The sequence below is a fragment of the Trachemys scripta genome, chromosome 2 (genome assembly GCF_013100865.1).
Source record: "Trachemys scripta elegans isolate TJP31775 chromosome 2, CAS_Tse_1.0, whole genome shotgun sequence".
In the NCBI taxonomy this organism is placed as follows: Eukaryota; Metazoa; Chordata; order Testudines; family Emydidae; genus Trachemys; species Trachemys scripta.
The window spans coordinates 144476135-144488263 of NC_048299.1; the positions used below are offsets into that span (position 1 = coordinate 144476135).

A 12129-nucleotide genomic window follows, 5' to 3' on the forward strand; every position below is an offset into this window, starting at 1 on the left:
ATGTTGAACAAGGGCTTTGGAGGCGAACACATCCAGTCCGCAGAGAGACAAGGACAGTATTGTAAGCTCCTTGGGGCAGGGGCTGTCTTTGTTCTGTGTTTACACAACACTGAACACAACATCTAGCACAATGGAGCCCAGGTCCATGATCGGGGCTTCTAGGAGCTGTGATACAAATAATAGATAGTAATACAGATGCAGCCACATACGGCCTGGGAGTGCATGTGAGGCATGAACACGGGGGCAGAATAAAGAAAAGGAAACCTTGAAACTTAAGCTATTCTACATCCCAATCCCATAGGGAGGAAAACCAAAAACAAAGGAGAACGGGGGATGGGCGGTGGGGGGGAAAGAGATAAACATCATAGCCTTAAAATGGCCAGAACAACAATAGAAAATAACTTTGCCCAAGGCGTCATTGAAGCGTTGAATAGAAAGGGCCAAGTTTTCCTCTTGGTTATGCTGCTGCGATTCCATTGCAGCTGTTGGGGCAGCGCTACTGGAGAAGAGGGGAGTTTGGCTCAGCTTGGGATGCAGAAGTTGAGTCTCCGACCAGTAAACAAGAGAAACATTTCCGGTCTGGGAGGAAAGGGAGAGTTTCTCTTTCCTCCATTTAACACAAGACGTGTTTTGTTTAATAACTTCTTGTTTTACATTGATCAGCCTGTTCCTTCAGCATAACTCATGAATTCCTATGGAGACAGTGGCTTCTCCTGAGGCTGTTTAGTAGCTAGAGAGATTCAAGGCAACTCAGGGTGCATAATACAGAAAATAGAGACTGTGCCTATCTCCTGTTTTATTCTGGGAGGGGTTAAAAGCCCATGCTGAGCTACAGAAATATTTACATTTGACTTGTGATATAAGAGAGCTACTTTTACTTGTAGGCAAGTGAAGTGGCAGGAAGCAGAAATCTGGCAGAGCACAGAGTTACTGCATGTACAGATGGTGAGACTCCTCTGCATGTGTCTTTCATTCTCCAAGTATGAGATGACATATGCACCAGTATACATGCTGAAACCAAGAGTCACTTTCCTTGGACCAGAAAATGACATTTTCCCCAAGCACTTGAGGCAAGAGGGATTTTTTGCCATGCCCAATTAACTCTTCCAAAATGGCTGGCTAGCAACTACGTTGCAAAATCAGATTTTAGAAAGGAATTTCACCCTCTGTTTTTGTCACAGTAAAAACACCCTGCCTTATGTATTACAGTTAGTTAGTTGTATTACAATATCACTAACCAAGACCAGGCATAACTGCTGGGCAGTGGACTAACATTTACAAGAGATAGTCTATGCCCCAAAGAGATTACAATCTAAATAGACAGGACATTTTTTTTCTCTTTTTCATGGATGAGAAACTAAGACACAGAGAAGTTAAGTGATTTACCCAAGATCACATGGGGAATCTGCGGCGGAGCCAGGATTTGAATCCGAGTCTCCTAAGCCCCATTCCAGCCTTAATGCGACCTTTTCCTTTCCCAGAGCTTTCTCGTTTTGCAACACATAACTGAAGCTTTACCTTTTTCATTGCATTTGAGAAAACAGATCATGTGACCTAAAAGATCCCCCTTCAACCCAGCACTCTCATTTTAGACATTCACCTTCTATAAAAGTGGTTCTCAGCCAGTGGTATGTGTACCCCTGGGGGTATACAGAGGTCTTCCGGGGGTATATCAACTCATTTAGATATATCTAGTTTTACAGCAAGCAGCTACATAAAAAGTACTGGCAAAGTCAGTACACATTAAAATTTCATACAATGACTTGTTTATACTGCTCTATATACTATACACTGAAATGTAAGTATCAAATAAATCAATTGGAAAATAAATATTCTAATTATATGGTAAAAATGAGAAAGTCAGCAATTTTTCAGTAATAGTGTGCTGTGATACTTGTATTTTTATGTCTGGTTTTGTAAGCAAGTAGTTTTTAAGTGAGGTGAAACTTGGGGTTCACAAGACAAAAACCAGACTCCTGAAAGAGATACAGTAGTCTGGAAAGGCTGAGAATGACTGCTCTATAAGACTTCACAGTAATATCCACAATATACAATATTTCCTGTTATGGCTGGTATCACCAGTGGCACCATTACACACAGTTTTACACAATATTTCCCTTAGCCTATGTGCACTGATCAGCCTTTGAAGAAATGTTGCACTGTTGTTTTGTGGTGATGTTCCATTTCAAGGGAGCTGTGGCAAACAGACAGAGAAGTTGCTCTCTGCCTTAATCTCGCTAACTAGAGTCAATTCTTGCCCCGAGGACGTGGGCATTAGAGTTTTGGCTGAGATTCCTGAAAAAAGGATTGCCTGCATGCTGTTTGTGACTACTTCTGTTCAAGGACCTGTGTATATTGCATAAACAAACAGTTGCATTAACAATACACCCAGACACTGCATCACTGATTTCTCCTCTAACAGGAAGCCAGCCTGCAAGGCATCAGCATCTGCTACTTCAGGGCAGCTAGCAGCAACACTATTTTTTCCTTCAATATTATTTATCTTTATCAGTGATAAGCCCTTTCGCATATTATCCCTGCTTTTTGAGCTCTTATGAAATCATTTATTATTGTAATTATGTAAAGAAAACCACCAAAAACATCTATGAGATATATAGATTTTCCCCCTTTCCTCCTATTTGGCTTTATTCTAAAGAAAAAATAAATAATCAGCAAGTCCCTGGAACAAAACTCTGGGAAATTGCAACCTGCCTAGAGGTATTAATGTTGATTACAAAATATACATTCAAGTAACAGAGGTTTTCAGACACAGAATGGCGGCAATTTAGTACCACATTTAACGTGAACACATGCTTGACCAGCTCAGCAGACACAAATTATTACTATGGGATTAGGCACAAAATAACCCCTCTTTTTGTATGGCGAAAGTATCAGATGCACTGAGGTTCGGGTTTGAAAAAAATGGAATACCTGAAGTCAGGAAAAGGAATTAGCACTATATGATAACATAAATGGCATGTAATGATATACTCACAATGACTAAGGAAGTAAGGGAAATGAACAATTAAAACAGTCAGATCAGCAGCACTCAGCCTATTTCCCCCCTAAACTCCTTGCAGCATGAATCCTCCAAGGAAAACCATGTGATTATTACTTATATACCCTGGGAGACACCTGAAAATTGTCAGTGATATCTGTAACCCTTGCCTATGAATTGCAGCCACAGGAAGGGCTGAGACAGTTACCCCATTCCTATTCCCAGGGGGGCATTTGAAAAGGAAGGATGGTCCAGTGGTTAAGGCGACAGGCTATAACTCAGACTACGTTGGTTCAATTCCCAGCTTTGCCATAGTCTTCCTACTAGAATCTCAGGGTTGGAAGAGATCTCAGGAGGTATCTAGTCCAACCCCCTGCTCAAAGCAGGACCAATCCCCAATTGAATCATGCCCTAGGTCAGGCTTGTTAAAGGGATTTAATTACCTCACTGCCATTGATTTCAATGGGAGTTAGGGGCCTAAATACCTTTTAAAATCTGGCTCCTTCTCACTATGGTATCTCTGTGCCTCAGTTCACTATCTGTACAATGGGGATAACAACATATCCCTACCTCACAGAGTTGCAGTGTGGATAGAAATTATTAGGTGCTCCAATACTACATTGATGGGGGTCTTAAAGTACCTACAGATTCATCCCTTTGTCTCTCTGCTGAGTTTACTCATTAGTGCCAGTTGGAAAGATAACTATATGACATGTTAGGAACTGGATTAAGCAATCACTTTGTACTAGTCACCAAACAGCTGCCAGATGTAGTGCTGGGTGCACCATTTGTTGAATGTCGCCTCTGTTCCGACTGTGTTGCAGTGGTTGTCACATTTATTCCTCACTCAAAATTATGCAAAGAACTTCTGCAAATCATTCTTCATCCCAAACTGGCTAGAACTAGAAAGGGAAATCAAGCTCTATGCACTTCCGTGGGAAAGAGCCTCCCCAAAATGGTAAAAAGCTATTAAAGGAGGAGTTTGAAAAAAAAAAAAGACGTGAGAAAACACCAGTTAATTGAGAAACCACCAACTTTATGCCACCAAATCACTATCAAACAAGCAGTACTCTTTTGGTGGTGGGGGGGTTGTATTATGGGGGTGTCTAACATGTGTATTGCATCCTCCCTCCCTCCCTGCTTGGTCCATATAGAGGCTAACAGAGATAGTATTTTAGCTCAAATAGTGCTTTAATGCTGCAGGTCATGGGTTCAAACCCCATGAGTAGAGATCATTACAAAATAAACGGATCTCAGCTATTCTTGTTCTGCCAGATTCTGCTACCTGTAATCCATGGAGAAGATTCTTTACTATTTTAGTCTCATTAAATAAGAATCCATGTCTTTTATGTCCCATATTACACGGCTACATTTTTAAAGCCCTTCTCTCTCTCTATGTTACAGGTACATGGCTATTATCCATCCATTGCAACCCAGATTGTCAGCCACAGCCACCAAGGTGGTTGTCACCGTTATTTGGTTCCTGGCTTTATTGCTGGCGTTCCCGCAGGGTTATTACTCGATGACAGCAGAGCTTCCCAACAGGGTGGTGTGTCTGGTGGACTGGCCAGAGTATGACACCAGGGCGTATGAAAAAACGTGAGTCTTTCCTTTTCCTACAGTGAAAAGCAAGGCAGAGAGGGAGGCTACACAGTATAGAGAGGATGCATTCCACAGAGGGAAAAAACAATGTGAAATATACAGACACAGAAGCAGGTGGGGAGAGATGGAAAGGGGTGCAGGCTCCTGGCAATCACCGGACATTTGGTTGAGGGGGATAAACCCATCTGATTTCAATGCATGCCACCTACACAGTGCTGGGGGAGGGTTCCTACCTTCCCATACAAATATTCCCACTATTATTTTCCATGATGAAAATGTCTTCCTGCTCCTAAGTCTGCTGAGCCCCTGAAGCAAGATTCAGTATCATGGCAATATTTTAGCCCGTATACATTGTAGCTCTTCCTTTACTTGAGAATCTCAGAACACATAAAGGAGGTTATCATTATCACCAGTTGAGGAAACCGGCACAGAGAACTGAGGGGACTTGCCCCGAAGGCAGAATGATGGAGCCATGAACAAAACTCAGGTCTCTTGACTCTGCCTCTATTGACTTAACCACTGGACCATACAGCCTCTGATATAACACAAGCCTCCAATTCCATTTACAACCCAGCATATAAGTGTACAAGTAGTTACCCATTTTCTTTTTTTAATTCTAGAAAGGATGTAAGTAAACCCTAAGAAATCCCATGGTATTGCATCCATTGTATGTTTACTTTATACAACAATAGACTTAATATCTCTTTCAGACAAGGTACAGGCACTTAAGGTCAAGAACTTTTAAATGTCCTCTCTCATGGACCCATTCTTAGGCAGTTGAATAGGAGGGAGGGAAATGAGGTCAGTACAGAACAATAGGTTGGTTTTCTCTGAAGGCCTTCCATACAAATATTGACCAAGCTTGTCCGCAAAAGAAAGTCTCATTTGCTGATCATGACAAGATGCTGTTGCTGGTAATGTATTTTATCCCAGTTGAACTAATTGGGCCACAGTTATCCATGCTCTAATTCCAGAGCTACACCAAAGATAAATTTGGCTCATTGCACCAATCTGCAATTCAGTAGTCCTATGCAGGAACTGTAAATTTCCATTTTGCAGAGAAATTCCCCACTTTTGAAATGTGCTTTTGTTGTGATTCAGAATGAGGCCTCAAATTTCAAAGAATCCATGAAATGATTTTTTAAAAACTGTTTCAGGTTAATTGAAAAATGTCATTTTTATTTAGATTTTTTGGAATGTTATATTATTTTACATTATATTATAAAAATACCTTTTGAAACAAATGTTGTTTCAAAATGAAAAAATCAAAATGTTCCATTTAGCTGAGATCAAAATGTTCTGTATGCTTCATTTAGATTTTTTTCCCCTAAACAAAATTTTAATTGGAATGGACGCATTCCCACAGAACATTTAGACAAAGCAACATTTTCCAATGGAAAAATTCTGTTGGAAATTTTTTGATTAATTTTCTACAATTTAATTTATATGATCATCTTGGGAAGAACAACCAACTAAATGGATATAAAAACAAAAATAAATAAAACCAACGTGGATTATTGGTGGCCAGATTCTGATAACTCATGGGTAACGTGCTATTCAGAGTGAGGAAGGTTCTCATTGATTGCATTTGTGGATTAAGGAACTGTTCAGCATAAGGTCCCTAGGTAACTAAATCCTATTGCGTGTCACCTTGGAATTCATGGAAATGTAAATTAAACTGGATGTGGTACTACCGATGATCAAAATGCTACACCAGAGCCATTGCTGTGCCTGGCTGCTTTCTGTCCTCTAAAGCTAGTTCTTGATGGAAATTTCATTGAAGGGATGATAGGACATGATATTCTGTCTCTGTGGATGCAGATGGATTCTGCATTGCTCTTAGGGCATTATTTATGCTTGCAGTTTAATACAGCTTTGTTTTGTATGGCACCTTTCATGTGAACTGTGTCTTAAAATGCTTCACAGAGTGAGTACAATTCCAGAATGAAATGGCAAAATGGAGCTATGTCAGAAAGACACTGACAAAATGGAGGAAATTCAGGGACAAGTAACTAAAATGATTAAGGGTTTGGACTGAAGGAGGAGAGATGAAAAGAGTTTGGTATGGATGGCTTGGCTAAGCAATGACTGAAAGGGGCTCACGCTGAGGTAAATACTGAGGCGGTAGAAGAATTGGCGAGGGTGGGCCAAAGGTGGAAAGCTAGGAGTAATGGCACAAAGTTAGGAAAAGGAAATACTTCATTGTCATGAGGAATGTTAGACTGTGGAAAAGCCTCGCAAAGAAGGCCATGCAAACTTGGCAAAGAACCTAAAACCGTACAGTGCTGTATAGAAGAGTTCTGCGTTGGCTGGGAGGGATGGAACAGCTGACTGAAAAGGTCCTTTCCAGTGCTTATGTCCATAATTATGTGGCAACAGCAGCCATTTCCCCAATATACCTGACCCTCTCCTATCTTGTAATGCAGATATGCTCCCTTGGAGTGCATGCGCTCCTCCAGGATGCTATTGTGGCATTATGACCTTGCCCTGCAGGGTTTAAGACCTGCTGAAACTAAGCTCACAGAAATTCAGATTCATAGGACACCTAAAAGAGCTGGGTTTGCTTATAAAACAAAAATCCTGAGGAGGAGCCAATAGGTTTATATTAAAAACGACTCTGAAAATCCTATAGAATTCAATAGCAAATGAAATCCTTCTTAAGGGTGTTTTGAACCATCTTGTAAAAATGTTATAGCAGGGGTAGGATTCTCTTTTAAATTCACCAGCATGGGTAAGAGAAAGGAGATGGCTCCCTATATAAACTTCTGCAGGAATTTTCCATAAGGCTTGAGCAATCTATTTCTAAACCATCAACCCAGCCCTAATTAGTACAAATCAGCCCTTTGGCCTTATGCTGCCCCATCCTTGGGACCAATCTTGAAGAGGGTCAGACTCAAGGTCAGAAGGGACCATTGTGATCATCTAGTCCAGGGGTTCTCAACTTTTTTTTTTCTTCCCTGAGGCCCCCCCATAACATGCTTAAAAATGCCATGGCCCACCAGTGCCACAAAAACTCTTTTTCTGAATATCCAGTAGATTAAAAGCCAGGGCTGGTGTTAGGTGGTAATAAGCAGCGCAATTGCCCAGGGCCCCACACCACAGAACTAAGTTGCTCTGGCTTTGGCTTTCAGCCCTTGGTGGGGCTCGGGCTTCGGCCTTTTCCCCTGGGCCCCAGCAAGTCTAATGCTGGCCCTGTTCTCTGGTTTATTTTGGTGTTCCCCCTGAAACCTACTCATAGCCCCCTAGTAGGCCCCAGGCCCCTGGTTGAGAACCACTTATCTAGTCTGACCTCGTGAATAATACAGGCCAGAGAACTTCCTCCAATTAATTCCTAGAGCAGAGATTTTAGAAAATCATCCAATCTTGATTTAAAAGTGGTCAGTGATGAAGAATCCACCATGACCCTTGGTAAATCGTTCCAGTGGTTAATTACTCTCACTATTAAAAATTTACACCTTATTTTCAGTGTGAATTTGTCTAGCTTCAAATTCCAGCCATTGGCTCGTGTTAGACCTTCCTCTGCTAGATTGAAGAACCCATTATTAAATACTTATTCCATATGTAGATGCTAATAGACTAATCAAGTCACTCCCTAACCTTCTTTTTGTTAAGCTAAATAGATTGAGCTCTTTGAGTCTATCACTTATAAGGGATGTTTTCTGTGTTTTCTTTAACCATTCTCATGGGTCTTCTCTGAACCCTCTCCACTTTATCAATCTCCTTCTTGAATTGCGGACTCCAGAACTGGACACAGTATTCCAGCAGTGCCAAATACAGAGGCAAAATAATCTCTCTGCTCCTACTCGAGATTCCCCTTTTTATACCACCCAGGATCATATTAACTCTTTTAGCCACTTGGTCACACAGAGCTCCAGACTGCCTCCTTAATTTTCACTTAAGCCACTTGTTTGAGTGCGTAATTTAATCATCCCAAACTCATGCCAAAAAACAAATACTTTAACATCAAATCACCCAAGTGCTCTCTATACCTGTGTTTATTATAAAGCTTGAGCAAGACTGGCAGATGAAAGATCTGGTAGGAGTTTTTCTAGCATGAATATATTTTCCTCCCACTGAGGTTCCTTCTAATTATTTCTAGCATTTCAAAAGGTTTGGGTGACCCCACTGCTTTGACAGTGCTACAGCCGTCTTTGTTTTGCCCTTTGATGTCAGGGAGGCTGGCTGTTTCACTTCCCTTTTGTAGAAGCTTAATCAGAGGGTGAGTAAAATGTCACGAGTTCAAAAAGACACTAGCAATCTAAAATCCAGAGGAATGATCAGCTAGGTTTCAGGTTGCTAAACTCATTATCAAACTGGTTGGTTGGCTGAAGCCAAAGCAACTATTTCTCTAAGAGCCATTTAAAAGGTATCAAATCCTGATGCAGCACCCCAAATCAGAGACATGTAATGACGCAGAGTTCATAGTAGAGGTGATCTAGTCAATTATAGTGGCTGGGGAACATCAAACATTGGGAGGTTCAGATAATTAGTATTATTTATTATTTGTATTTATGCACCTAGAGTCCTGATTTAGGCTCCTTGTGTAGGCACTGTGCAAATACATAGCGAGACAGTCATCGCTGAGAGAGCTTGTGGTCTAAATAGACAAAATGGAATGGGTGGGAGGCAAAGGGACTCGCCCAAGGTTACACAGAAGGTTAATGGCAGAACTGGGACTAGAATCCAGATGTCCTGATTCCCAGCCCAATGCCCTATCTACTTGACAACACCATCTCATGCTAGTTTACTGACTGAATCCTTTGAGAAGTGCCACTGTGAGGCAGATTAATTTATCGATAGGCTATATGAGCTAACGTATCTATATTATTGCCACTGCATAGATTATATTACACATGTAGCTCCTTACACATCATAATCTCTGGATTAGTGACAGTGAAAAGTTTGAGGAAGCCATGAAGCTTTCGGGTGGATTGTCTTGGATGGCTGGAATTACATGTGGCCTCAGCATACAATTCATGCAGAAAAATAAATTAAGCATAGCTCTCAATATTTTCTTAGCTACATTCTTTTAGCTCTACAAGCCGCAAACAAGTCCTACAAATAGTTGAATTTATCTGGTCATGGTTCTATAAAGAGAGACAATGTCTCTCACTCTGAATGCCAGACACTGGGAAATTTGTTCTCTTGTCAATCTGTCAACCGGAAGGCTCAATGTGCCCCATGTGTTTCATCCCCTAATTGCATTTTGTTAGTTACAGTGACAACACACTGGCTTAGAGGCCCTGGGCAATTTTCTTATGAGGATGGTGAGTAGCAAACAAGTTACTAAGGAGGAGAATGTTAATTACGCCTTTCATGATAAAATTAGCCACTGCTAAGATGAAAATGCTCTGAAATCCCAAGCACAGCTATTCACAGTTATATCAGCTTTGGCTCTACCTGCTACAGCAGAACTTGGTTGCATAATGTATAACAAGCTGTGAAATTATTATTATTATATATTCGTATTAGCACCTAGCAGTTGTAGTCATGGACCAGGACCCCATTGGGCTAGGTGTGGTACGAACACAGACAAAAAGATGGTCCCTTGCCCCTACAGCTTCTGATCTAAGTACAAGACAAAAGACAACAGGAGACAATAGGATAGACATGGAAGCACAAGGAAAGAATGCTGGTCAGCCCAATAGGCTGTGGTCTCACCACCCCAGCTTCCTAACCTTCGTCAAGCTTTTTGTAGGTATCACAGCAAAGAAGAGTTTTAAGGAGGGGTTTGCAGGGGGTTCATGAGGAGCTTTATGGGGAGCTCCTCCCAAGCATGAGGGGCAGCATGGGAGAAAGCAGGAAGGTGTAACATGTGGGAGCTGGAGGCTGGCATTGTGGGCTGAGAGATGGGAGTCAACATCTCAATAGCAAATGCAGGATGATACGTAGGGTGTCTCTCTCTCTCTCGCACATGTGCTACAGCATCTGTAGAGCAACATTCTCTAGAAACAGTTGTAGGGCCACAAGCCATTTCAAGGTTTCCTCTGTGACATTGGGGATATCATCCAATTCACTTTTGGATCCATATTTGGGGCACTGCATTGATGTGTTTGATGGTTTGGATGATCTCACCATAGTCGCACGAAGGGGAGTCTGATCTTCAACTGGTGCATCAAGTAGCTGCATCTTCCATGGTTTGTTCAGACCCAGCTCAACACAGTCCAAGTCTGCGTGGCAGGTTGAAACTGGGAGGGTGGCTTGTTGGGACAGTAATAGTGTGCTTGTTTTGGCCTGGTAGATGCGATTTCAGGCATTGTTGGGTACGTTATCCATAACATGTTGAATGGGAAGTTCTGGGTTGTCTTTGGCGTGTTTTAAGTTCTTGTGCTGTGGTTATATCTCGACAGATAATAGGTACAAAGGATAGAGTCCCCTATCCTGTAATTATAGCCTACATTAAAAAAAAATAATAGGTAGGGTGGGGATAGCTCTGTGAAGACTTGCTGGAATTGGGCAGTATTTGGTGATTTCACTTCATGGGATTATGGCCCTGATATGTCAAGGGAGCCTAAGGCAGTGAGGTTCCCAAATCCTTTAGGCTCCTTTCAAAAACCCAGCCTAAATACACAGTATCCCTGGCACAGAGTAATGAAGGGAAGCAGAGGCAATGCATGGGGGGCAGGCGGGATCACATCCCCCTGCCCCCAGATTTGATGCTTGGCTTGTACTGACACGAACACTGCTGAAGCCGGTTGCCCTCACCCTTCCCCCCCCCCCAACTGTTCTCAGGCTTGGGTTGTGTCTGCAGGGAAGCTTGCCCTGCCACTGCCCACACTGTACACTCTTTGTGCAAAGTCGAGGAGCTCAGGCTCTGATCACAAACTCAGCTGATGGGGGCGGGAGGAAAAAATTGAAAGCAAAGATCAGCTTCCTATGAAACACCGCCATATTCACCTCCAGCCTGTCGTACATTTTCAGTGACTGACTTATTGGCAGGCGGCACATAGCTGGCTTGTTACTTTATTCAGGAGCACGCACTGTAGTCTAATTACGCCAATGGGTTTTCAGAATTTGGCAGGTCATTAACTTAAGTCTTCAGACTCAGCTTGGAGGCAGAGTGAGGATCCAATACTTGTTAACAGCTTGGGGGCCTTAATCACCACATCACTGAACAGATTATTTCTTGCATTAATAAATACCAAGAGCAAGGGAGCCTGGACTCGGAACAGTCTCATTTCTCCATGAATCCTTTGCCTTTGATGAAACAAAGCGCTTCCACAGGTTACAGCTGGGACAAAATCCTGACTTCTGTTACGCAGGCAAGTGTCCATTTACTGCCCTTAGGAACGGGGACAAGGCAGTAGCAGCCTTGGATACTGCTTGCCCGACACTCCACTCCCTTTTTAATATCATGGTGTAGGTAATAGAGCAGAGGTTCTCAAACTGGGGTACATGGTAGAATGTAGTCTGGGGGGGGAAATGCATGAGATGCATTAGGGAAGGGGGGGGGAACAACTTACTGCGCGCATTCAGAGCTGGGTGGCTGGAGAGCAGTGACTGCTGTCTGGGTGCCCAGCTCTGAGGGT

General features: G+C 42.3%; 1 protein-coding gene across 1 annotated transcript in view; it reads left to right on the forward strand.

Annotated features, from left to right (window-relative positions):
* The window catches only part of TACR1 (tachykinin receptor 1), a 97018-nt gene that overhangs the window by 38102 nt on the left and 46787 nt on the right, over window positions 1–12129 (forward strand). Inside the window, exon 2 of the mRNA XM_034761737.1 lies at window positions 4403–4597. Coding sequence (XP_034617628.1) covers window positions 4403–4597 — 195 coding nt within the window. The remainder of the gene's footprint in view (window positions 1–4402; window positions 4598–12129) is intronic.